At 37.9% G+C, this 27,574-nt stretch overlaps 1 protein-coding gene across 6 annotated transcripts in view; it reads left to right on the top strand.

Annotated features, from left to right (window-relative positions):
• UAP1 (UDP-N-acetylglucosamine pyrophosphorylase 1) overlaps positions 1-27,270 on the top strand; it is a 32,344-nt gene extending 5,074 nt beyond the window's left edge. Inside the window, exons 2-12 of one of the 6 annotated variants that reach the window (XR_011564913.1) lie at positions 196-532; positions 9,121-9,325; positions 11,530-11,705; positions 13,000-13,172; positions 18,579-18,772; positions 19,851-19,991; positions 20,654-20,842; positions 21,955-22,002; positions 23,967-24,113; positions 25,611-25,677; positions 26,692-27,270. Coding sequence is in view for 4 of the 6 variants with exons in the window: in XM_019986921.2 (XP_019842480.2) it covers positions 253-532; positions 9,121-9,325; positions 11,530-11,705; positions 13,000-13,172; positions 18,579-18,772; positions 19,851-19,991; positions 20,654-20,842; positions 21,952-22,002; positions 25,611-25,677; positions 26,692-26,784 (1,569 nt within the window). In the remaining 2 variants the exon portion in view is untranslated. Of the gene's footprint in view, positions 1-195; positions 533-9,120; positions 9,326-11,529; positions 11,706-12,999; positions 13,173-18,578; positions 18,773-19,850; positions 19,992-20,653; positions 20,843-21,951; positions 22,003-23,966; positions 24,114-25,610; positions 25,678-26,691 lie in introns of all 6 variants that reach the window. The other 5 variants (XR_011564910.1, XM_019986929.2, XM_019986921.2 and 2 more) reach the window with 5 other exon arrangements.
• Positions 27,271-27,574: the final 304 nt, after the last annotated feature.

Here is a 27,574-nt window from a genome sequence, read left to right as displayed (position 1 = left end):
CTGTGTTGTGCTGCTTGCGGGATCTTAATTCCCCAAGTAGGGATTGAACCTGAGCCCCAGCAGTGAAAGCACTGAGTCTTAACCACAAGGGAACTCTCAAGGTTTTTTTTTTAATGTACTCATTTTTAGCAGGAAAAATTTCCTTAGGTTTCAGTGTTGGACTTTGACCTGCTGTTGATTCCTTTTCTCTTTCAGGTTTACAGGTGCAGAAATTACACCTCTGTTATCACAAAACTTGGCTATTAGAGCATTATGAATGTTAATGACCTCAAACTCAGGTTGTCCAAAGCTGGGCAGGAACACCTGCTGGATTTCTGGAATGAGTTGGAGGAGGCCCAACAGGTAGAACTTTATGCGGAGCTCCAGGCCATGAACTTCCAGGAGCTGAACTTATTTTTCCAAAAGGCCATTGAAGGATTTAACCATTCCTCCCAGCCAGAGAAAGTGGATGCACGGATGGAACCTGTTCCTCGAGAGGTGCTGGGCAGTGCCACCAGGGATCAAGATCAGCTGCAGGCCTGGGAAAGTGAAGGTACTGAGCCGGGAAAGATGAGCTGTAAGGTTTTTTATGAGATATACCATTTAATGGATTTAAACCCACTAAAGTAACTTGAGTCACATCACTAATATTTTGACTTCCCTAAGACCTTAAACCAGGTGACGAATCCAGAAGTGACAGATTGTGTGGCCAGGACACTGTGGCTCCTGTTGCCAGTCCCTCCATTCTCTTTTCATTTCTGGTGCCTCAATTCAGTCACTCAGTCGTGTCCGACTCTTTGTGACCCCATGAACCGCAGCATGCCTGGCCTGCCTGTCCCTTACCAACTCCTGGTGTTTACCCAGACTCATGTGCCTAGTTCATGGCTTTTCTCCTTCAAGTCCAAAATTAACTCCAGTCTCTTTCCTTTCTCATTATCTGTACTACTATTAGATTTCCCTTCCTGGAGCACAAGCTAAATGTTTCAGTTCATGCTGGTTTACTCCAAAAACCTTCCCTAACCCAGCCCTGGCTTGTGTATCTAGTCTTGTCTTTTATGTTTCTCTCTGATTCTACTGCCCCACACATTTCAGGTGGAGCCCGTAATTCATCTTTCTCTGAACATTCTGTTATGCCTTTCCTGCCTTTGCTGGTGCTTGTCCTTAGCTGCGTCTGGCCTTTGCACCTTCTCTATGTGGCTGGATCTCCTTGTGAGGCTGCCCATCTCCTGGAGCTGTGTAGTGCGGTGGCTCATTCTCCATGGATCATCACAAATAGTGTTTGGTCCATCCCCTTTTTCAGTGTCCCAGGCTGGAGTTATTTGTGCACGCTTTTCTTTCATTCTTTCCTATAAGGGTTGTTTATGTCTGCCTTCATTGTCATAATGTAAACTTTTAAAGAGCAGCCCATGTCCTCGTTTCTATGTATATCCATAGTATTTAGAACAGTATTTTGCAGTTATAACTTGATTGATAAATGTTTCCTGAATTACTCCAGTGCTTTTTCCTCTAAAGAGTATCATAAAATCTGTCCCCATAACGAGTACTAATGAATGCTTTTGAAAATGGTAAAATAACTAAAATTCAGTTTTCCTTTTGGTGGGGTTAAGAACTGTGGTTTTTTTTTTGTTTGACCACTTCCAATTTGCCTTGTAATCTACTACTCTGTAAGTACAAGTGACTAAATGTTGCAGCCCAGCCCTTGAGTATTTGTCCATGCTTCTTGGCATATCTGGACCTTATTTCCTCAGCTGTAGAAAGAACAGGCTGGAGTAATACTTTTCTTTCCTTTTTAAAAATACATTACTGTATGGCAAAAATATTAATAATATCAAAGTAACAGAAATAACTGTAGAGAAGTTGCTGATAATCTTATCATATCTGTGCTTTTATTTTCCCCCATTGCCACCTAGTAGTTAGTAATATACATATTTACTTTTATGGATATGATTTATAGCCTGTATTCACAGTATACTGTGGCTATTTTTATTTTGTCTTTTGCCCTTTGGCACTCTCTGCATCTTCCCAGAAAAGAAACATAACTACCATTATCAAGCTTCTTCTGTACCATTATCTTCATGTCTTTCTCTGGGCTTACAGATTTATTCTTTCTCAAACTGTATTCTAAAGCACTCTAGGGTTTTGACTGCTGGTGAGACTGTTTCATGTGGGAAGGGCAGGAACAGATGCTAAACAGTAGGTCTCTAACCCCTTCATGTTCCCAGTCCAGGAGCAGTTCTGCTTTGACTTATTTTGATACATAAATAAAGCTTAATACCTGAGATTTTATTTAAAAGGGCTTGGAAATTAAAAACATCGAAATAATTGGATGATCTTCAGGGAGGGTCCTTTCAGATTTTAAAATGTTTGTTAGTGTCTAATGTAACTTCTCACTTAGAACAGGGCTCTGCCACTAAGATGTGAGAGGGACTTGCAGGCAGATCCTTCTGAATGGAGGACTGTGGTGACACTCTGACGCTCACTAACTTTGGATTCATTAATCCTTCTCTCCCTCCCTGGGTTTCAGAAAGGCTTCTACTTCAGACCAAAAGCCACACAAGGCCTTTCTTACCCTCTGGTATGCCAGCTGCCTATATTTCTCCTTGTGGTTTTATGGGGTTAAAGTCTTAGAATTAACTCTTTGAAAAGATAAAACTTTGACCTTGTATAATGGGGACCATGAGCAGCAATGAAGACTTCTTATACTTGGAATCTATGTATAATTTAATTCTTCTTATGTTAGAATCTATGGAACAAGCCCAGTGACCTTTCATTTAAATTAAAATCCGGAACGGTTACAAGCAAGTCTAGTATAAGAAAGTACAAAGCAAACTTCCTTTTGGCTTACCGTCAAGGGAGCAATAGTTAATCGTGGCTTCAGCAGTAGGGGTGGAGAAGGAGACTTTGGAACAGACGTTACATCCTTTTCGCTTAGAAACTACCGTATGTGTGCAAAGTGTGTAACAAAATGAAGTTTCGTCAGTAAATTATCTAAGGAAAGAGAGTTCCATTGCAAAGATTAGGATGCTTTATTTCAGACAATAGATTATTGATAATTGTATCAAAGAAACTGGGCCCCAAACCCCACACCCTTGCTGCCCCTGCCCCATCCCAGTGCCCCAGGAGAGGGAGAGTAAAAGCATTCTACAGTAATTTCAGAGTGTCTGGTGACTACTGACATCAGACATTTTAACACCTAGGGTGGAACATTTTGCCGAAGGATGAGTACGTAAGTGACCACTGTGGTCCTTACTGAAGAGAGTTCTTGTTTTAATTTAATTCTTGAAGCACAGAAAATGAAAGGTTGAGGAGTCTGAAAAATCTCTATCTTATAAACTCAGATCTTGAAAGAAGTAATTTAGAAGCTTCCATGAGAATATTATTTTAGAAAGGATACTTACTCTGGAAAAATATATTTGCTTAAAAAATTCCATTCTTTATAAAAGCAACCCATGCTTAAACTGAACACAAAGCAATCTTCTAATTTTATGTTATAATAAATTAGTTGTCAGTGTTAGCCTTTTTTTTTGCCTATGAGACATTTAAAAAATTAATTTATATAGCATTGTGGTAGAAAAGTAAATGGGTTGTTTAGAAAAATGTATTAATAACATCATTTCCTCTACATTTTCTGAAATCTAGTGCTCTGATATTTCTAATAGATTTGTTTTATTTTAAAAGTCACACATATTTTGGAGAGGTTGGAAAATACTAAGAATTACAAGAGAAAAAAGATAAATCTCTGCTGTCTCACAATCCAGAGATACTTACTAGTAATATTTTATAGTATTTTCTTATATACACACACATACATTAGGTTCATAGTTTATGTATAGTCATGTAGCCTGCTTAAGAATTTGTTATTATGAAGAAATTTCAAGCTTATTTGGAAACAGATATTTGGGGACAAAAAATAGTGTAATGAAATTCCACATATATATCACCTTAATTAAATAATTTTCAAAATTCTGCTTCATATATCCTTCTTATTTTTCTCCACTATAGTAGTTTAAGGCAAATTGCAAACATTATGTTATTTTTATCCTCATAAAGTTTAGTATGCATCTCTTAAGTACAAGGACATTTTCTTCCCCTAATTACAATGCCATCATTATACCTAATGAAATGTATAATAATCCCCCAGTATCTAAAACCAGTTCAAATAGAGATTTCCCTTGGTCTACTTTTCATTCTTAATATTTTGGGGAAGTAGTTAATCTATAAAATAATTGTTTAACCCGTGAAATGTGATTAAAAATGGAACTCTTAGAACACCTCCTCTCTCTTGTGTCGTCTTCCTTTGTTTGCACCAGTTGATTAGCCTGTTTACCCCACCACTTGTCCAGTAGTGCCGGCAGTTTAGACAGAAAATTCTGATGATGCTCTGTTTCAGAAGCACCTGTGCTAGCCTCTTTGTTTCAGGCACATGCCCAAATCAAAGAGTATGTTTGAGAGGAACTAGTCCAAGCAGGAAGTTATCCAGGAAGCAGTTGACCTGGGAGAGGCTGCTGTAAACTCCTCTCTGTTTGCTCTAAGTGTTACTAGGAAAACTGTTCAGACTCTGTTGGGCCCACATGCCTGAGGAGAGAGCTCTACCCGTGTCCTGGAAATTGCTCACTCTGGCTTGATTTCTTTCCTCTTTTCTTTTTAAACCTGTGATTTGATATGTGTTAGGTCCTGACCTCTGTGGGAAGGTAATTAACTCTCGTGTTGTATAATGAAAAGATGGGAAGGATGATATAGTACTGTACTTTCAAGTTTTTTCCCATATTTTTGTGGAAGTTTTGAAATAAACATTCATAATTTCCTAATTGTCACATGGGTTAAGTACGTTTTAAGGCTGTTTATAAAAACAGTCAACATTTTTCAGATAGGTGCAGTGCTGCCTGTATAGAATTAACGTCGTGACACATACAGTTTGAAATCATTTGTATTGCCATGTAACTACGAGGCTTACAGAATTTTATTGGCCTACTTAATTTCAAGAAATATTTGGTCTGTCATAAAGCAGATACTAATTTATGCACTACACACTTTTGATAAACAATGCAGTTTTATTGCAGTAACATGGATCAAGTAGATGAATACTTCAGCTCCGCAGGATTTGATATTGTTAACAACAGCTATAGCTGCATTTAGTTCTGGAATTGCAGCTGGCTTTAATACTCTTGGGACTGCTTTCTTTCCTCTTGTTTTTCTCTGTCTGCTCATGAGTCAGATGTATAAACAGGAAGAAGTTAATGCAGACACCTTTTTATCACAAATATTTATGAATTGTGTTATAATTCATTAGAATAGTTGTGGCTAGCTGGAGATGAGTTGTAAATGTAGACCTGCCTGTAAATATACACCTGGCAAGCATGGTGTCCATGCTATTTTTAAGACATAGTGATTATATGGGTTATCAGGTCCTCAGGTAGAAAGAAGAATTAGAGAAAGTATGGAGAAAGAACTGGAGATGTAAAGCAACTATCCTTCAATAAAAAATTACTTAATTAAAAAAATAAATAGATGAAAAAATCAGAGAAAAGAATTGGAGAAAGTGTGGCATTGGAGGGCTTAGGAAACAAACATGCCATTTATTTGAATGAAGAGGCCACTACCAGCTGTTGGTTTGCAAAGCTTTAAAACAGAACCATTTGGAAATCTGGAATGAAGCAGTGGTTTAGGGAACTGATTCAAGGAAGAGAAAAGGTTATGCAGTGATAATTTTGATAACTTGTTAGAACCTGGGGAAAGTGCTGATTGATGTTGGGTGGCCATCAGGCGAGCTAGAGCTGAGACGGGGAAGTGACTCGAAGTGTGGCTCTTACCTTTTATGGGTAAGGCAGCTGAGAGGAATAATGTAACTTTGGACTGAAGGTAAAAGTGAAAAGTCAGGAAGGATGACTAGAAGCACATTAACAGTTTGTTGTTTAGTTGCTAAGTCAGGTCTGTTTCTTTTGTGACACCATGGACTGTAGCTCTGCAGGCTGCTCTGTCTATATGGATTCTCCAGGCAAGAATACTGGAGTGGGTTACCATTTCCTTCTCCAGGGCATCTTCCTGACCCAGGGATCAAACCTGTATCTCCTACCTTGGCAGGCAGATTCTTTACCACTGAGCCACCAGGGAAGCCACGTTAATAGTACAACAACTTAAAACACATGTGCTCTATAAAGAAAATAGTACAAAAAGAACAAAGATCTTTGTGTCCAGAATATTTATCTGGGACTTTTGGGGAACACATTTAGAAATATTTTTGATTCCAACACCTTTGGTGGTATATGAGGGTTGAGACAGTAGTAGTAGTAATAGTGTTAGTCATTCAGTTGTGTCTGATTCTTTGCGACCCCATGGACTGTAGCCCACCAGGCTCCTCTGTCCACAGGATTCTCCAGGCAAGAATACTGGAGTAGGTAGCCATTTCCGTCTCCAGGGGATCTTCCTGACCCTGGGATGGAACCTGGGTCTCCTGCATTGCAGGCGGATTCTTTACTTAATGAGCCACCAGGGAAGCCTGAGATACTATTGAAAAACTTTTTTTTTTTTTGGTCTCACTTAATGTGATTAGAAGGAAATGTCTCAGATCTGCTGGGTTAAAATATGAACATATTGTATATGTATTATATCTGTTTTCTAAATTTTGAAGAATTCTACATTCTGAAGTAAGCTTCTGAAATAAATCTAGTTTAGGTAAGGATTTGTGGACCTGTAATTTTAGATAATGCTTTTTGGGTCAGCGACGGCACAGAGTTAAATTTATTTCCTAGAAACCATGGTTTCTTTGGTAACTGAAGAAATAACCAAATGGAAAATGGTTTTCAGAACTGCTTTATATGGTTCCCTGCTCCCTTCAGATTGCTTCATCTCAGCCAGTCTTTGTTACATGGTGGTAGTAGGGCCTGTTTAAAGGCAACACAGAGCTGGAATGCTGTTAGAAATTCAGTCTTTGACAAATTTTGCAGAATGTGGGCTCTTGGCCACCTCAGCAGCTTTTCCATGTAGGGTGATGGGTAAGATATTTAAGAAAAGGCAGCGCAACTTCTCATGAATTCAATGGAAGAGAGAAGGAGGGGCAGGAAGGCAATAGGAATGACCGTTATACAGCACCTAGAAGTTATGGTGCTGTATAGTATATCCGTTAACTTTTGGGTGTGATAAGAGACTGCTGGAGGCAGTGCAGTGCTGGTGCATAGGCCTTGGAGTCAGGTTCTCATCCTGATTCACACTGTTTAGCTGTGTGACCTTGGGCAAGGTCCTTAACTCATCTGAGCCTATTATGTCTAAAAAGGGGAAAATTATACTTACCTCTTAGATTATAGTTACTGTAATAATTACTGGAGTCTAGCATTACTCTTGATATGTTATTTTCAAACTCTAATAAGGTACAGTGAAATGCTGTGGAGAAAACAAGGACAGTCTCATAATAAGCAAGGAGGAAAGAGAGAAGATTAGTTCTCAGGTAGCTAAGCTCTCTGCTTCATATCAAAGGTGAAAACTATGGAAATATCTAATGTGCTTTTAAATTTTTTGATTGAAAAAATTGCCAGAAAGTTCCTGCATAATATCCGTGGCTATGCTTAGTTACTAGTGAAGGCAGGTTGTAGAATCAGGATAGTTTTGATTTTATATTAGGTTTATTAAGAATATTTCTCTGAGTTCACAGTGTACTAGTATATTAGCTGTAGGAAAGCCTAGGGCTTCTCTGGTGGCTCAGGATGGTAAAGAATCTGTCTGCAGTGCAGGAGACCTGGATTTGATCCCTCTGTTGGGAAGATCCCCTGGAAGAAGGGAATGGCTACCCACTCCAGCATTCTTGCCTGGAAGATTGCATGGACTGAGAAGCCTGGTGGGCTACAGTCTATGGGGTAGCAAAGTGTCAGACATGACTGAGCAACTGACACACACACACAATATATCAAAAACATGTAAGACCAAAAAAACCACACACACACATAAAGCATGAAGTTGGTAATTTAGACAAACAAAAAAAACTGATAAGGGCCACCACTGCCCCCTCTGGCTTGACCTACAGTTATGGATAGTGACCTGCCTCATTCACAGAATTTCTGACAAGTTTAATAAAAGTATGAAATTCAGAAAATAGAAGAAAACCTATCAAGCATTGCTTTATCACATTTGACCTTTTACAGGTTTTCGAGCTTCTCAGAGATCCACTCTATATGTTACCTCTTCCCGCAGGTTATTCTACGTTCTGGTGCTGAAACTGTCCACCTTAGAAAGATGAGGGTAGTTCCTAGAAACGGTATATGGCAAGATTTTATTTTTGTTTTGTTTTTTTCAAATCCAAACTGAGAGCCTCTGTCTTTTAATACCATTTTTAGTTTTATTGTTTCACTTGCAGTTTCACAAGAACTCTGTGTTTCACATCCTTCTGAGCTGCAGTAGATGGCCCATTCACAAAAAAGGCATTGTAAACAATTTTATTGAAGTATAATTACATGCAATAAAATGCACTAGTTTTGTGAGTTTTTAAAAAAGTTATACATCCGTAACACTACCACTGCAATCAAAATATAGAACATTTCCATCATCCCACAGAGTGTCCTAATGCCCTTTTGCAGGCATGTTCCCTAAGCTCATTCAGTTGAGTTTGGTTTCATACCCGGTGTCCTGACATCAGAGCCTGGCTTCTTAACCATTGTTCTACACTGCTTCCCCAACTCAGGATTTCTTGTCTTTCCATTTACTGGATGGTAGTCTCTCTAGTATATTTACATGCTAATTGATTAATCAGTTATTATTGATTGATTTGTAGGCTGGAGGTGATTTAATAGCATCATCATTCATCCTGAAGTCTGGGGATCTTCTATCCTTTTTCTTGACCTGCCACAACTAATAAGTTGTCAGGTGCCTGTAAAACGTTTGCAACGTCTCTTGGTCTTTGCCTTCAACCTTATCAGAATAACAATTATTGGATCATTACAGTATATTATTAATTATCTGGTGTTTGGTTGGATTATATAAACTTCATTTTTTAATAATAAAAGTGTTTTTATTAACAATGTAGTCATCCACGATTACTTGTGAATTCCTTGTTCTTATGCCTTATGCAGTTAGGGTGACTCTTTGCAGCTACCTTTGTATGTGTTAACCCTAAAGTGTTGAATTATAGAATGATACAAGTGTTTTCTTTTTTAGGACTTTTCCAGATTTCTCAGAACAAAGTGGCAGTTCTTCTTCTAGCTGGTGGGCAGGGGACAAGACTCGGTGTTGCATATCCCAAGGGGATGTATGATGTTGGTTTGCCATCCCATAAGACACTTTTTCAGATTCAAGCAGAGCGTATCCTGAAGCTTCAGCAGTTAGCTGAAAAATATCATGGCAGCAAATGCATCATTCCATGGTAAGATATATCTCATTATGGGAGAGTGTCTGAACATATATTGGCATATAATATTCAAAATGCATATATACTTTATTCATAAGCAGAGGTGTTTCCTGTTACTACAGATTTTCTTGGGAGCTGTACTTTATATGTTAAAATCAATATGTATTATAGCTAGGTGGATAATCACTATAGCCTTAATGAGCAATATATACTTATTTCCAACTTTAACTCCCACCTGAGTACCTTTGGATCCTCAGAGGGTTCTCTCAGTCTGTAAACTTCATACTGATTGGTAGTTTGTCTGTGTACAGAGTTTGATTGAAAATCAGTTTCCCTCTGAAATTTGGAGGTATCGGTCTATTGTTCCAGCGTTGCTTTTGAGAGATCTGTTGCCATTCTGATTCTCAGTCTTTTTTTCTCCCTTTTTCCTCTGAACGCATTTGGAGTCTCTTCTTATCTTTAGTAACTGAAATTTCCTGATGATGTATAGATCTGTTTCCAGTCACTGCTGTGGGCACTCAGTGGATTCTCTCACTCTAGAAACTCATGTCCTTAAGTATTGGGTTATCTTGTCCTCCTGAAACCCCACCCTTTTGCCCCCCCCCCCCAAAAAACAAAACAAAACAAAACAAACCTGAAAGCCTCACTGATTTCTCTGCTGTGGGCCAAACTTGGATTCTGTCTCTGCTTTTATGCCAGCTCTCCAGGGCCTATCTCAGCCATTGTTCATCTTCTGAACACCAAGAGATTATGGGAATTCTGCTCTGTTTTTTAAAAGGTTTTGATTTAGCTCTTGAATCTGTTTCTCAGAGCAGCTTTGGAAGTTGTCCTGTTTTGAGGGGGAAACCAGCTGTGTGTTTGAAATCCCTGATGTAACTAATCTTGTTATTTTAGCCCCAGGCGACTAACAAAGCTCTGCTGGTTTCTCTGGCCTGCCTGGTCCAAGCTCAGATTCCTTACCACTGGCCTTTGCCCCAGATCAGCAAATACCCCCAGGAAAAGGCAGCTGCATATCTGAAGGTCTCCTCTGAAAGATTCTCACTATCTTAAATTTTAAGTTCTAATCCATGTTGCTTTTATAGCTCTCTGATGCCTTTAAAAATAGGCTTTTTATAATTACCTCAGCTTTTCTAGTTCTTAAGAAGGATATTGGCCAGTTGTAAACTGTTTTTTGTGGGTTTTTTTCATCTTGGTTCCCTTGGGGACTTTTGAGGGACATCTGTGTTTTGAGTGGCCAAAATTCTACTTACAAGCCTTAGTGTCCCAACTTTCATGTTGGATTTTCTTCTCTTTCTTTCTCCTCACAACTCAGAGTTTATTTTTCTTACTTGAAACAGTTTAGTCCCTTTTCATTTGAATCATGATGCCCAAAGATTTTGTGCCCAGAGTTCAAATATCCAGGATAATTTGTTAATCAGGCAGATACTGACTGTCCTGGGAAATTTTATAGTTTTCTTCATTTTTTTCATTTAACAGGTATTAAGTGAGTACCTGCCTTTAGGTACTGGGAATATATCAGTAACCAAAACAGATAAAAATCCCTACTCACACATAGTTTACATTTCAGTAAGTAAGGGCAAAAGCTATTGTAGTCGATAATTACAATTTTAGATAGAATTTTTTTCTCTTTTACTACATTGGCATGGGTTGGATTTTTGTGACAACAGAGTGTATACTTATACTTTTATGATTGTAAATAAAGGGTGAGCAGAGCCCAGATGTCATTTCAAAATTTTAGTAAAAAGAACCGTAAGAGGTAATTAGAATGTATTGCATTTATGCCTTTATCCCTTTTATTAGAATAGGAGAGATGTTGACTTAGACTATACTTTTCACAGTTCTGAAATGTTTTCTTGAGCCTCTGTTGCAGGTTCTCTGTTACAGGAAGTGTGTTTTAATATTGTGTTACAGAGTTATTTTACAGCTCAAGCAGCAGAACTTTATTAAAACAGGCAGCAGATAGTATACTCCGGAGACATGGGAGCGGGCCAGCCCCCAAGGAGAGGCCACAGATTTATTTTATACATAAGGATTAATGAAGTTGCTAGAGGAAATTCCTGTTGGGTAGCAACCAATGCTGCCTTATTCAGGAAAGGGATGAAGGAAGTGAAAGCAATAAACAGTGCTCTCAAAAATTTTCTTTATCTTAGGAAATAAACTTTATTTTGCCCTAATTCACATAGCATTATTGCTTAGAAGATCTGCTTTTCTCTTGCAAGGTATATAATGACCAGTGGCAGAACAATGGAATCTACAAAGGAATTCTTCACAAAGCACAAGTACTTTGGTTTAAAGAAAGAGAATGTAATCTTTTTCCAGCAGGGAATGCTGCCTGCTATGAGTTTTGATGGGAAAATTATTTTGGAAGAGAAGAATAAGGTTTCTATGGCTCCAGGTTTGTAACTGTGCTTACTTAATGGTGAATAGAAATAGACTTAACACAGTTCATTAACTTTTTTTGTTTTTGGAGTATGGTTGATTTACATAGTGTAGCTCATTAAGTTTTGATTTTTTTCACTATGGTGATTTTGATGTCAAAAATTAATATTTTGCTTAATGTAATTAAATTTGTCAGTGATTTTAAAAAATGGAAATGCCCATGGGTGAAATGAATATGCTTTTATACTTCCTGTGCTCTTGACAGCAATTTGAGCGTCATTCAGAGTATTTATTCTCTTTACTCAGTATTTTGTGTACAGTATTGTTCATAGCCTCATTACTTATCATAGTGAAAAATTGGAAGCCATCTGCTGTTTAAAAAATGAGGCTAGATTATTGTTTATCTGTAGCATTCATTCTTAAACAGTATTAAAACAATCATTTGTAGATATCAAATGATGAAGTGAAATAGTTGTAGTAGGTTAAGTAAGAGAATGGAAAATACAGAACTCACAGATTCTCATCTGTGTGACTCACTTCTTGGAGAAAAGGGTGAAAGGAAATAAAAAATAGTATTTACAGTGATAATGTGCAGATGTAGGCTTTTATTTCATCTCTCTCTCTTTTTTTTAACCTCTACTTAATTCTTTTTAATTAATGGAAGAGTTTACTATTTTTAGCTTAGTTTTGTGAAGTTGTCCAATTTTTTTGTCAACATTTAGGCTGTAACTGAGGTTGTTATGGAAGAAGTATATTAAAACAGCACTAAAAATAGATGGAGAAAGAAGAGGCTTTGACCTGTATTTAATTTAATTCACCATAGACCTTCATATTAATTTGCTTTCTTAACAAATCATTTGGTATAGATGGTCATATATTTTTATTATTGAGGTGGATGAAATTGGCAGTGTTGGGGATGTAAATACAGAGCTAATTTGAATCAGGCAAATAAAACTTGAAATATTATAAAATAACCATTGCCTGATAAAGAATTTTATGTTTCACTGTGTATTATGGGCCAGATTGTTAAAAGGACTGAGTTAAAAGTATGTTCTTAAGGATTGCCTAGTCTTATATTAATAATGTTATTCTCTGTATACTTACGGCAAATTATCTTTGAAATCACATAGTATAACTGTTTGACCTCTGAATCCTTACTTATGGATACTCAGTTTTTGTTGGCCTTGTTATGTAAAACTGGTTTTTAGACATCTTCTGCCCTGTTTAGAAACACTGAACTATATTTGACTTACCTTCATAATGAGTTTTGATTTGCTACTAACAGGCAATTTTTTTTTTTTTCCCCCGAGATGGGAATGGTGGTCTTTATCGGGCTCTTGCAGCCCAGAATATTGTGGAGGATATGGAACAAAGAGGCATTTGGAGCATTCATGTCTATTGTGTTGACAACATATTAGTAAAAGTGGCAGACCCACGGTTTATTGGATTTTGCATTCAGAAAGGAGCAGACTGTGGAGCAAAGGTAATGCCTTTCTCAACTATAATGAGGCTTTATGTGGTCTTTCTCTTGTCAGTATATATGTTCCAGGAGTCAAGCTAGACTTTTTAGGGTGATGTGGATATTTTAGAACCATTCATCTTCTACAGTAGCTGAATTGTCCCATACCTACTTTTTCTTTAATTTGCAGCATTTGATTCTATAAATAATGGTGTATACTTAGTTTATCACAAGTAAGAGTTTACAATGTGTGAGGATGATTTGTAAGTACCTGGAAAAGTGAGTGGTCATCACTGGGTCTGGGATGGACTTAATAATATCAAGTTGTTGGATTCATTAATATCAAGTTTCTTCCTATGGCAAAGTTAATGGAGTAGTAAGTAAAAGAAATATGGTAGAAATAGCACATGAAGACTTCAGCAAGGCACTTGACAAGGTAACTCATGATAGTCTTGTGCATAAAGATGGAAATATGCAGGCTGGGGGAAGGGAAGTTACAGACATTAAATAACTGCTTGAGTGACCACAAACATACTGATACTGAAATAGAGGGAGGTTTGTAATGCCATATAACAAGACTGTCCTTGCCATAGTAATTTTTAGCATTTTTTTCTTAGTTGCATAGATGATAATATAAGAGACTTGACTTTGTGACATGAAGGGCCTTAATAATACTTTTGGAAGATTTTAAAATGCTAATGTAAATATTACTTTCCTGGAAATCTGTAAAGGTATCAGGTCTCACTGAATTAAAGTATAACACAATCCTGATCAAAGTCCCAATGAGACTATACCATGGATATTTGAAAAAATTATTGTAAAGTTTAGAAGAAACATGTAAAGACGACCAGGAAAATGTTGAAAAAATGATAATTAGGAAGGAAGAGCATTAACAATCTATCAGCTATTAAAATGGGTTGTAAATAAAAAGTAACTAGGAGTGTAGTGCTGAAACAAGAATAGAATGACAGAATAATGGAACAGATAATCAGAAACGAACTCACATATATTTAAGAATGTACTGTATACAAAGGTGGCATTTCAAATCGTTGGAGGGAGATTAATGGGAAACTGGCTTAAAACTAAGATGTCAAAAAAAAAAAAAAAAAACTAAGATGTCTCCCTCAGAGCTCATAGCAAAATCGATTTCAAGTGGATTACAAAGTGAAAAAACATAGAAGAAAGTTAAAAATAATTTTATTTATTTATTTACTGCAGTTAGTTGATTTACAGTATTGTTGGAATAATTTTATAATCGACATGAAGGGGGAACCTTTCTGCCAAAAGCAAAAGTCATGTATAGGTTTCTGACAAAAGCAAATTAAGTTACATATAAACTTTAAATATATGAATTTAAAAAGAAGTGCTGCCCTGTTGGTGGGAATGTAAATTGATACAGCTACTATGGAAGACGGTATGGAGATTTCTTTAAAAACTATGAATAAAAACCACCATATGACCCAGCGATCCCATTCCTAGGCAGATACCCTGAGGAAACCAAATTGAAAATGACACATGCATCCCATTGTTCATTGAAGCACCATTTACAATAGCTAGAGCATGGAAGCAACCTAGATGTCCATCAACAGATGAATGGATAAATAAATTGTGGTACATATACACAGTGGAGTATTACTCAGCCATAAAAAGGAACACCTTTGAGTCAATTCTAGTGAGGTGGATGAACCTAGAACTTATTATGCAGAGTGAAGTAGGTCAGAAAAAGAAAGATAAATATTGTATTCTAACGCATATATACGGAATTTAGAAAAATGGTTCTGAAGAATTTACTTACAGGGCAGCGGTGGAGAAACAGACATAGAGAATAGACTTATGGACATGGGGAGAGGGGAGGAGAGGGTGAGACGTATGGAAAGTGTAACACAGAAACTTACATTACCATATGTAAAATAGATGGCCAACGGGAATTTGCTGTATGGCTCAGGAAAGTCAGACAGGGCTCTGTATCAATCTAGAGGGGTGGGATGGGGCAAGAGATGGGAGGGAGGTTCATAAGGGAGGGGTATATGTATACCTATGGCTGATTCATGTTGAGGTTTGACAGAAAATAGCAAAATTCTGTAAAGCAATTATCCTTCAATAAAAAAAATAAAACAGAAAAAAAGAAGTGCTGCCATAAGAGATGTATCTTTGTTTGGAGATTTTCTGTTATAAAGATGCCATTTCAAAATTAATCTACAAATCTAATGCAAAGTCATAGAAGCTAAAGTCTTAAATTTACCAGTATTAGTTTTGAGAGATTAAACTGAGAGACCTAATAAGACTTCTCCTAACTCTCAAAATAAAGGGTTTAGTTCACTGATTGAAGATGTCTGTCCCTTTCAGTACTCTATGAGTATCTGTGCCCTACTGTAAACAGCTATTGAACTGTAATAGTGTGTTGAATTGTACTCGCTGAGGTTTGCTCCACCTCGGAAGATTCTAGGTTTGGCTTTCAGTCCTCCTGCCTGGTCTGGGGTGGGGCTCAGCTCTGAGTGGTTTCAGGGTGCTCTCCACTTTGGAGAGCAGAAGGGGGAAGATCAGAAACTGACTCAGCTGTGCCCTGCCAGGGGCGCCCGCTGTGACTGACAGCAGCCCACAGTTCCTTCAGAACCGCTCTCCCCTCCCCTAACAGGAATAGTAGGTTAACTTTTTAAAGCTACTCAGCTTTGAAAAGCAAAACAAAACTGTATTTCTGACTTTGTTCCACTTGGTGTCACTCTTCTTTCTAAGATAGAAGCTTAAAATTTTACTGCTCTGAGCTTCAGCATGTGCGTGCTCAGTCGCTCAGTCATGTCTGACTCTTTGTGACCCCATGGTCTGTAGCCTGCCAGTCTCCTCTGTTCATGGAATTTTCCAGGCAAGAGTACTGGAGTGGGTTGCCATTTCCTTCTCCGACTCAGCTTCAGAATCAATTTAAATTCTAAATGATTAGAGAATGCTGAACCTGGGAGGGACCTCAGAGATCATCTGGTCAACCCCTTTGATCTAGAAATGAGTTCCAGTACTTAATAAGTTCCAGGCTCTAGGTCCATCATCACATTAGCAGAGGCAGAATTAGAAATGTTTCCCAACTCTTAGTTTTAGTATTATATCACTTTAATAAAGCAGTTCTTTAATTATGTTTTTGCTGGCAGCTCAAAAACCTTTGAATTGGTCTGCTAACTTTTTTGAGTATTCTAATCATACAGGGATGTAAATATAACCATTCTCTCGTTACTGCCAGTGGGTCCTCTAGGACAAATCCGTTCTCAGTCTTCCTGCCTGTTCTGTGTCTAGCATATAATCTAGTGGTCTCTCAATGAATGAATAAATAAATATTCAGATGCAGCTGAGATATTAAGAGATTGGTAATGTTAAAAAATTTGAGATGTTAGAAACCATTTATTTAATCTGTCCTCCCACCCTTTTAATTTAAAAAATCATAGATGTTAAAATATACTTTAAAAAACACCTAAATTAGGGAGTGATTCATAAAGGGTAGTAGAATTCTTTGCAGAGAATTCTTTTTAGTTCTTATTTAATAGTCTCCTGCCTTGGGGAATGAAGTATTTTTAATGAAGTGAGAGCCTTGAGAAAAGACTTAGTGGAGTGGTTTACAAAGGTCCATAGCGGAGAGAGTAGGAATGATTGTTAAAGATAATTTTGTAAAACACTTATAGTAACTTTGAGGTTAAAGTTATTATTTTGAGCTCAGCTTTTCAGGATTTAACTTGTCGGAAGTCAAGAGACCTCTTAATTCTATGCTGCATATCTTTTCTGTAGAATATAACTGACTTCCAACTTCATGTACTTTACAAATGCCTTCTTTTGTAATCTAGACTTTTACAGTATTTGGAGGTTCATGTTGTTATAAAAGCAAACCTTTCACTGGCGGATTAACACTTGGAAAGTAAAGTATGAATATGCTTATCTTTATTTTCCATGGCTGGTCAGGAGTAGGGTTATATAGAAGTGATTGGAAAACTAACCTCATATGTGTGTGTGTGTGTGTGTTTTAATGTGGATAGGCGGAATCTGTCCTAGATGCCCTGTCTACTGAGATACCCACTGTATAGAATGTGAAGTGGGAGGTGGTGATGGCTTGATAGACTGGAATTGGAAATAGGCCCATGATTGGTTTAAATCCTTTTGCTGTATGTTTCTCTCAGTTTTATCCACCTCTGTGGTAGAAGGATCCTTTTCATTGAATGCCGTGCTCCTTTCAGGGTGGCAGACAGTGGAACTGCACCGCAGGCCTGCGTGTGCAGTAGCCCAGCCTCACTGGGCCGCACTCAGTGCCTGTGTCTCTAATTGCAGTGTAAACGAAGCGCTCAACAGTGACTCCAGTTGTCTGCAAGGGACTGACTGGCTGTATTTATTTTATGAAATCAGTTGCTGAAGAAAAGCTTTAATTTCGTTGGCATAATTTCATGTATACTTTGGATAGACTTCAAGTTGGGGACAGTTTTTTCAAAATACTCTGGAGTATGCTGAATTGTTAATAGAACAAGGCAAAACAAATATTTTCAAATCTTTTAATTGTTTGATTCTTTTGCTGGATATTCATCTCGTCTGAGGCTTGAGTTCTCTATTAGTGCATTAAATAGGGTTCCTTTATAATTGTATTCTAAACACTTAATTTAAGTCAGTGATACGTAAATAGAGTGGTCGGGTATCAGAATCACCTGTGAGGTTTTTTTAAAAAATTAAATACTCTTATGTTTTCCTTCTGATTTTGACTAAACACTTTTCTCTCAGCTCCCTCACCATCCTAGAGCCTTTGCTAGATTATCAAATCACTGGTTTTCAGACTTTAAAAAGCATAGAATCTCTTACTTCAAATAAAACCAAGCCTGCAAGACATAAATGTGAGTGGACTTTCTGATTCAAGTTGGAGTGGGAACCCTGTGACCTGCCTGCTCTAACCCTGCTGCCATCTAGCCAAGTGCCCGAAAAATAAGGAATTTGCTATATTCATGAATGAAAATGAAAGCAACACCGTTTTCAAAAGAAATAATGACTTGTGCAATATAAAATGAGAGGCAAAATGCCCTACTTCTTTTGTCTTGTGAATCTCAGAGAGATTTTGTTTCATTTATTCTCAAAGTAGTTGAGTATGACTGAGGATCAATTCAATAGTGAAAATATATTAGATGCGGGGATGTAGTTATTCACAGTCCAGTGTGATTTCTTCTGGGCCCTATGTGTGTGATGGAATTTCTGCTCTGCAGTTTAGTTAGTTGATAAGTAGGAGGGAGATAATTTACCTCTTTCTATTTGAAAAGTAGTCTATCAAATACATAGATGATTATCTAAAGATTCCTCTTGATTTTATACCTAAAAGATAAAGTAAGCAGAACCGTAAACACGATCTTGGAAAATGACAAATCTCCAGCGTAGCACCTGATCAGATTTCTTTCTCTACGGTTTTCTTCCTTTGGTGGATAGGTGGTGGAGAAAACAAACCCTACAGAACCAGTTGGAGTGGTTTGCAGAGTGGATGGTGTATACCAGGTGGTGGAATATAGTGAGATTTCTCTGGCAACAGCTCAGAAACGAAGCTCAGATGGACGACTGCTGTTCAACGCTGGGAACATTGCCAACCATTTCTTCACTGTACCATTTCTGAGAGATGTTGTCAAGTATGGGCAAGATGGGGGCTTTTAAAAACTTTATTTATTGTTAATCAGAAGCTAAGTCACCTGAGAAGTAGGAAGAAACTTCAAATCCATAATTCATCTTCCTTCCTGAGGATTTCCTTTATCAGATAGAAGTTTACTTGACACTGCGGTTGTTTTTAGTAAGCTATCTCATCAGGTGCAAACTTGTAGCAGCCCGTTCTCCCTGTGCATTAACTGGAGTCCAAAGCACTTCTGCCTGTTCTTCTCCTTCCCTCTAGCTGTACTCAGTTCTGGTCAAGTAATGAGTAAGAAAGGCAGCACCCCCTCTCTCTATCACAACTGGAAACCTCAAAAAACACACATATCTGCCCTATCTCTGCGGAATCAGAATTTCTGAAGGTCTATGTAGACATCTGTATTTTTTAAAAAGCTGCCCACACAATTTAATTTAACTGGTTCTCTGACTAGCATTTAGGAACTAGTAGATTGGAAAGTAAAGGAAAAAGAGCTTGAGACCAAGCATGGAAATCAGCATAGTGGTGTCAGCTAATGATAAAGAGTTGTTTTAGCCCACCAGATTTTTAAATGAAGGACATCCTCAATATCTCATTCTTTACTTGATTGCTTTTTGGACATTCAAGATGACTGCCTACTGTTTAAAAAGTTACTAAGCTTTACCTTACAATTTCAGCTCCAGTTCCACAATATTTCCTGCTGTGCTTTTTGTAGCTGTGTTACTAATTCACCCGTAGTAACTATAAATACTCATCTTTTCATCTAACACTTGACAGGATCCCAATTGGGAAAATTGGGGCTGAGAGCGGAACATTTTTATATAAGACATGGAAATTATGGGAGAGATGTTGTTATGAGCTGTGTGCATGTGTATTTTTTTATTGTAGAGATCATCATTTGATTTTGTAAAGAAATGAATAGGGAAATCTGTTTATTTAATATTTAAATATGAACTGAAATTTAATGAATGCCCTTCCCTTTGAAAGCCTTAGTACTTGTTGATGCATTAGCTCCTGAGTGTGATTATCAGATTCTCTGGCATTTTAAATTTGGAAAGTGATTGTCTTTTTTTTTTCCTCCACAGTATTTATGAACCTCAGTTGCAGCACCATGTGGCTCAAAAGAAGATTCCATTTGTGGATTCCCAGGGACAGTTAGTTAAGCCAGACAAACCAAATGGAATAAAGATGGAAAAATTTGTCTTTGATATCTTCCAGTTTGCAAAGTATGTTTCGAATAGCATCAGTAAGATTAAGTATGTCTTGAGATGTTGCTTTTTGCTCTTCTAGGCAGGACACTGTTTTCAGAAAACAGTTGACAGCAGGTGTGTCAGCATGGTGTTTTGACTGTGAGTATATAGTTTAGCTTCATTATTATTCTCTAGTATGAAACCACCAATGCAAGAATATGGTTTGAGTTGCCCATGAGTGCTTTTTAAAATTTTTCAATTATTGTATTATCTGGCTGTCCTGAAAAATTGTTAAAGTCTCTTACTTTGGCTGAGAGACAAACAAGGTTGAGATAGAGAATTGGCCCATTTTGTGGTTAGGAGGCCTTTACTGGCCTATGAGTAAATGTTTCAGTGAGAATGTATTTAACTTATAATTGCTCTCTGTTCTCTTGATTAAAGATCACATTAACTTGAGTTGAGATTTGTGTTATATATATATTGTTGGGGAAGGAAATAATTTCTCATTTTGTGTGGAGAAGATAATTCCAAATTTATTTCATCCAAGGATGAACATTATTTCTTTCAGCATTCATTTGAAATTGCATTAAGAGAGACTGTAATTGAAGACCAAAGGCTTAGCTATGTGGAGAAAAGTCAGAAGCTGTGTATGCAGTTTTACTTCATAATAAAGCAGTGTTTGTATGGTTTCACTCTAGGAAGTTTGTGGTATATGAAGTATTACGGGAAGATGAGTTTTCCCCGCTGAAGAATGCAGACAGTCAGAATGGGAAGGACAACCCTACTACTGCAAGGCATGCTTTGATGTCCCTCCATCATTGCTGGGTCCTCAATGCAGGGGGCCACTTCATAGATGAAAATGGCTCTCGCCTCCCAGCAATTCCCCGGTAGGTTGATGTCTTTGCTTCTTTGTGTGGCTGCCTCCTGTACTTGTCCTCTTGGGCTTCTTTCTTCTCTATCTCAGATGTATTCCTAGAACTTTTAAAAGAGCTAAGTATTGTTGTGGCAGTTCATGATGTGAAGTAATGAAGGCTTGGCCCCTTACAGAGAGAGCAGTAGCTTTGCTTCCCCTGAAAGAGGAACCTTCTAAAGCTTTTGTTTTTTGGATGCCCCTCTACCGTGTCAGTGAAATGACTCCTACTAAAGAATGGTCAGAAGGTAGTTCTTTTGCTCTGCCACAGGATTAAAGACCATCAGCAGCCACTGTGCCACAGGGAAAGAGGATTGATTATTGCTGCCCATATATCTGTGGCCTCAAGTGTTATCTACGAACCCCCCACTCCAAAAGACCTGGCACCCACAGGCTGCCTCTGAGACATACGCACACTTCAGTTCTCCTTGTGGCACTTTCAGATTGCAGAGGGAGGTGCCAGGAAGGGATGTGCATGCTACTTACAGTCACTGATACTCAAACTGCTGAAATGTTTAGGATTTTAGAAGTTAAAAAAAAAGATCCTTGGAGCTATTCAAATATGAGATAAAGTGCTTTTCAGCTGCCTTATATTTTATGATAAAACCTCCCTTGATACTTAGAATTCCCCCTTTCTAAATCATTTGATGTTTCTATATTTTTGTCAAAAACGTTTTGCCATAAAATTTATAATTCTTAAGGGATAAAAAGACTATGCACAAAGTGCTAGAATGCCTTGTTAAATGTTTGAACATTGGGTATTGGAACTTACTGGGTTTAACTTTTTATTAAGAAGGAGCAGTGGTAGACTGTCTCAGTCCAAGGCCACTTCCAGGCTCTGTCTTGTCAACAAGCTAGCTCTGTGGCATGTCAGATGGTCCTCATGCTTCATCTTTGACCATTGACGTTTTTTGTTGTTGTTGTGGGTTTTTTTGTTTGTTTGTTTTTCCCCCTCAGATCTCCTTTGCCAAGTTCATCATTTACCGTGAATACATGCCTTTCAGTCAAGTATATTTTGCAGTTCCACTTCATTTTTGTTGTTTGGTTTGTTTCCATTCCCATTAATGCTTATTTATTCCTACATAGCAGTGCTACACATGGAAAGTCAGAGGCCATCACAGCTGATGTCAATCACAAGTAAATATACCAGCCTGCCTGCAGTGCATGGTGGTGGGGCTGTGCTTCCCTCCATACTAACTGGCGTTGTAGTTTAGTGCTCTCTGCCTTTTGGTGGTCTGGGGGTGAAGGGTTGAAGCTGTGGTGGGGTTATTGCTTACTTGGTGGCAGGTCTCTGTCTGGATGGCACTAACTCAGAATCTCAGTGCATGCTGGAAAGGGGAGCATGCTTTTCTAAAGACTCTCACCATAGGTTTTTGAGCCTGTACTGACAAGTTTACAAGTGAAAGATAAAATCTAGAGCAGGTCACAGGACAGGAAGAACAAATGTGAGCCCAAGTACCCTTTTTAGCATAAGCATCAGCTGGATAAAAATGATATTCTATGGATGTGTCTTACTGAATTAGATATCTGCTCTCAGTACAAAGGCTAACTGTTCCTGACATATTGGATGGCTCTTAATGTGGAAAAACTGTTCTTTTGATTTAGTTTCATAGTAACCGCTCCATTTTTGGTATCTGTGTTTATTTTAGTCAGTTATTATCCTGCTCCTAAAGAAAGTACCTTTCTGTCTTAACGGTTGATAATTTTTAGCTAGCAGTAGCATGTACCCTTTCTTATTTGGGTACTGACAAAGTTTGAAAAAGCCATTATCTTTATAGCCAAAGAGACAGCTTGATATTCTTATTACACTTAGAAAGTTATTTGGTTTAGTTTGAATTTAAAATTTTTAGGATAATTTAGGACATGTGTACAGAGCCAAGGATCTGGAGATGGCATTTATCTCAGAAATAGAGTAGCAGGGATGTCTGTTTTGTTGGTATGTTTTTTCCTGCCTGTGCCACTCATCCTGACCCTGCAGAGACAAGTCCCTGTGAGTGGCAGGTGTTTCCGGGATGCGGCCCTGGACATAAGGAAGTAGACTCAAAGCTGGCTAGTTCTTAGGGCAGCTGTAGGTGACTGTTGCCCCTTGTGCCATGGCAGCTGGGACAGAGAGCCTTTTGTCATTTTCTGTCCCATCCATCATGTTTAATATGTAAAAGCAAGCTGCTTTTACAATTTGACAAAATAAAGTTTTGATCCTGAATTTCCTTTTCATTGAAACACAGCTTTCAGTCTGTTAAGTGAGATAGCTTCTTAAGGATACAACTGAAAACAACAGGGAGCGATCCCAGCTAAGATACAAAGTGTTTTAAACGTTATTTAATTCTTGTTTGAGTTCTTTATTTCACATTCCCTCACCCTCATTTACTTCATTTGTAGTCATTTCTTGAATAGTTAAACTGAAATCAAAGTTTGGCCCCAAATGAGATCATGGACTTAAGAATAGGTCTTCCTAAATTCTTAGCACTAAAGGATACTCTCAGAGAATAGAAAAAGATTATTTAAAAATGAGAGATGAAAGGGAAGTATTTTTTTATAAAAGTGGGAAGAAGCACCTTGGAAGTATTCTGAAAGAAGGGAAGGCAGGATGCTAAATTTTGACAAAATGACATTATTTTTATTTATCACCTTACACCTGCTCAGCAGTGTTAGCTACCAAAAGGATGCTTGACTAAAGAATAGGGGACAACTAATTTGCCTGAGATTTTACATTTGGTAATGGTAGCTCCTGTCTTTTCTGCTCTCTGGCACCCAGCTTGCTTAGTTTTGTGGGGGATATCTGTGATATGGAAGGGAAGTTATATTCAAGTTGTTTACGTGTTCCTTGGGTTCAGAAACACCTTCAGTTAATTACTGGCACACCAAATCCTTTAGGGGTTCAGGTGGGACTGGGCTATATACATCTTATCAATGGAATGGGCCCTCATTTTCCCATCTGGTTTTATGTGACTCCAAGCTGTCCCCAGAGGGTCTGGACCAGACCTCTTGAGCTCTTTTGATAAAATCTGACACACATCTACATCTCAGGCTGCGGAGACAAATACTCCATTTCTTAATTCATCTTTTACTTGAATTAGTCTCCCATCTGTCTGCCCTCATAGTTCATTTGTTCATTCAGTCAACAAGCATTTGCAGGCCTGCACACAGACCTTCAGGTACTGAAATCCCAGGGGCTGAAGGAGCGTACATAAGAGAAATTAGTCATTTCTTACAGCCTCCTGGGAGAGTCAAGATGCACATACATTAAAGTAAGTAAATCATCAGACCGTGATGTTGTTTATGTGTTAAATGTGTGGTATAAATAGTAATTACCCTAGGAGCATGTGACTTATCACATATCTAATAAATTTATTTATTTGTTTTTATAAATAAATGAATGAGAACAATCACTGTACAAGGCAGTGGTCAAAGGAAAGTTGGGGCTCGAGTTAAGTCTTGGAGGGTAGGTATGATTTGGATAGTTAAAGGGACCATAGTTGAGAATGACTTGCAGTAATCTAAAGTGCCTGTGTCTAGCCTGGCTTGACTGGGAAGTAGCAGGCAAGTGAGTTGGAGTAGGGTATAGAGTGCCTGGAAGGCTCACTAAATGGTTGTTTGGAGAAAGATTGGGTGTGGCTGACCTCAGAAGGTCTCTGATTTTATTGACCCCACCAAACCCTCAGACTTACATATTTGGTGAAACAAAGGGGAGCTAATGGTTTGAGGCTGCAAAAGGCTAGATTTTTTGTGTGCTCTGTATCTTACTGGTAAAATTCTCAAAATGGTGAAAAATCTCGAGGTTAGTGACTTTAAATATACTAAAAGCACTCTTAATTGACTTTTGTGTTATGTAATTTAGGAACTCAGTATTGCGAGTGGATGTAAATGTTAGAGTGTGATCTAGAGGAAGCAAGTGGTGATTTCAGCTTTGCCTTCACTGGGTTGCAGTGAAGGGACTTTGGTAAAAAGTAACAGTGAAGCTCCCTGAAACATTGAATAAGTCAGCTCAGCTAATCTAGGAGATGTGGGCTGTACTGGGAGATAATCTAACTGACCTTTTAGTCCAATTAGAATTTTCCGCAGTGAAGGAAATGTTCTATATCTGTGCTCTCCAGTTTGGTAGTCACTAGCTGTTCATGGCTACTGAGCACTTGAAATGCGGTTATTATGAATGAGAGACTGAATTTTGAATTAATTTTTAAAATTTTAATTAATCCAAGTTTAAATAACAGTATGTGGCTAGTGGTCATTGTATTGGACAGGGTAGCTTTAGAATGCTGGTCAACATTTGCACCTAACATGTGAGGTTGTGAAAAGGATTAAAATGAAATTCAAAGGATTCAAATTATCTAGCTGTGAGCTTGGAATGCAGTGTGTGCTCAAGAAATAGTCCTTTCTTTATGGAATTAAAATGTGGAAATTATAAAAAATAGTGTGTACATTAAGGGATAAGTGTATCAAGGTTGGTGAAGTACTGTGACGAGCCACTGGTGATTAAGGGATAAGTGTATCAAGGTTGGTGAAGCACTGTGACGAGCCACTGGTGATGACTGGCATGTATCCCAGGTAGTGCCCTTTGAACTACAATGAGTCTGTATTAACTTACTCCCCAAGAAATTTAGCGATCATGAGGGTAGGAGCTACTCTAATTGTTTAGGACAATTTTGTTACCTGCAGGCTTCTCAGAGGGAAGTTATAATCTGTATTTTCACTCTGGCAAGCAACATGGGAAGCAAAATCTTCAACATGTCTGATTTTTTTCTTAGCTTGAAGGATGCCAATGATGTGCCAATCCAGTGTGAAATCTCTCCTCTTATCTCCTATGCTGGAGAAGTAAGTCTGCTTTGTTCTTTTCCCTATTCTTTTAAAAGTAGGATTGTGATACTGTTTTATGTTGAAGTAGAGTTGTCCTTGGGCTTCCATGGTAGCTCAGCTGATAATCCACCTACAATGCAGGAGACCTGGGTTTGATCCCTGGGTTGGGAAGATCCCCTGGAGGAGGGCATGGCAACCCACTGCAGTATTCTTGCGTGGAGAAAGCCATGGACAGAGGAGCCTGGTGGGCTACAGTCCTTGGGGTCCCAAAGAGTTGGACATGACTGAGCAACTAAGCACAGCACAGCACAGAGTTGTCCTTGGAGAAGATACAGCATTTTCTAGTGGGCGTCCCCTGAGGAACTCCTCCTAAGAATGAGAAACCTCTTGGAAAATTCCTGGTATGGCTTTGTATCAGTGGCTTAGTTGCCATGAACAGAATGTTCAATGTTTAGTTCATTTTACCTGTACATCAAAATGCAGTGGTCTTTTAAAAATAAGCCTTGCTTTTTAGGTAAATCTTCTGGCTTTTTTCAGTGCAATATAATTTTTTAAAAAAATATTTTTCAGTGGGTCTACTTTGTTCATACGCTTAGTACTTTCACTTTTAAGACTAGGGGATGTAGCAGTCCTTTTTAATATGTACAGGGTTTTGTTTTTGTTTTTGTTTCTGGAGATCCTTGTCAGCTTGCTTAGTTCTAGCATCAGAAATAGCCACCTTGCTTAGAATGTTAACTGTTGGGTGATGATTATAGGAAGAATGACTGTCATCTTATTAACTTTAAATATTATGTTATAATCAGAACATTTTTCCCTCTTTTTGTTGTTTGTTTTATGCTTCCATAATAGGCCATTAAACCCAGGTTTAAAAGTAAACTAAATAGAATTTTTTATTGACTTTTAAATTTTTGTATCTCAGTCCAGCTTTTAGCATTCATGCTTTACGTCATTATTACAGCCTCTAAGTCCAGCACTGCGTGACCTGTGTTGATCAGTTTTCTAACTATGTTTTTATTTTGACCCTTCTTTTAGGGACTAGAAAGTTATGTGGCAGATAAAGAATTTCATGCACCTTTAATCATTGATGAGAATGGAGTCCATGAGCTGGTGAAGAATGGTATATGAGCCAGATGCTAAATAAGTTCCACCACAATAAGAATAGCTTTTATTTTTGATAGACTGACTGTGAACCCACAGGACCTCTCCTGGAATACTCATGTTTGAATATACACAGGCTTTCATTTTGCTTGTTGAACTCTTGTAACTACTGCATACGTCATAAGATCCAGATGACTGAACTTCAGAAAGCGTTTTTATGATTCACAGCTGATTGAAGGTCTTATTTATATTTTTCAATTGTATTTTTTTTCCAAGCTAAGGAAAACATTGGCCATCTTGGAAATTTCTTACAACATAAGTATAGTCAGGATGTTCAACATCACTTTACTTGGAGCTGGAAGCATTTGTTTTGAACTTGTACATAGTAATAATATGTCATTGTACATGTCAAAAGGTTTCTATGGTACTAAAAGTTTGTTTTATTTTATCAAAAATTAAATTTTTTTAAGAAAACAATTGGACAGTAAAATAAACTTTTCTTCTTGTCTCAAGTGTCATTTGTACTGTGAAGAAATTATTCCATTGGGAAAATATGAAACTTTGGAGAAACTTTGAGATAATACAAGAAAAACCAAATTAATATTTCTGTGACTACAGTCTTCCAGCTTTTTATTGATTATCTAACTTTTGACTTTATCCTCCTATCACTTTATAATAGTAGGAGATGGCTTCGCCCTTCTCCAGGACATATTTGGCAGTGTCCTAGACATTTTTTGTTACCATAACTGAGAGGGTGGAGTGGTAGTACTGGCCTCTAATGAATAGAGATCAGGAATATTCCTACTCATCTTACAAT

The sequence above is a fragment of the Bos indicus genome, chromosome 3, assembly GCF_029378745.1.
Source record: "Bos indicus isolate NIAB-ARS_2022 breed Sahiwal x Tharparkar chromosome 3, NIAB-ARS_B.indTharparkar_mat_pri_1.0, whole genome shotgun sequence".
In the NCBI taxonomy this organism is placed as follows: domain Eukaryota; kingdom Metazoa; phylum Chordata; class Mammalia; order Artiodactyla; family Bovidae; genus Bos; species Bos indicus.
The sequence above is the reverse complement of the archived record's forward strand: the minus strand, read 5'-3'. Positions and strand labels throughout refer to the sequence as shown.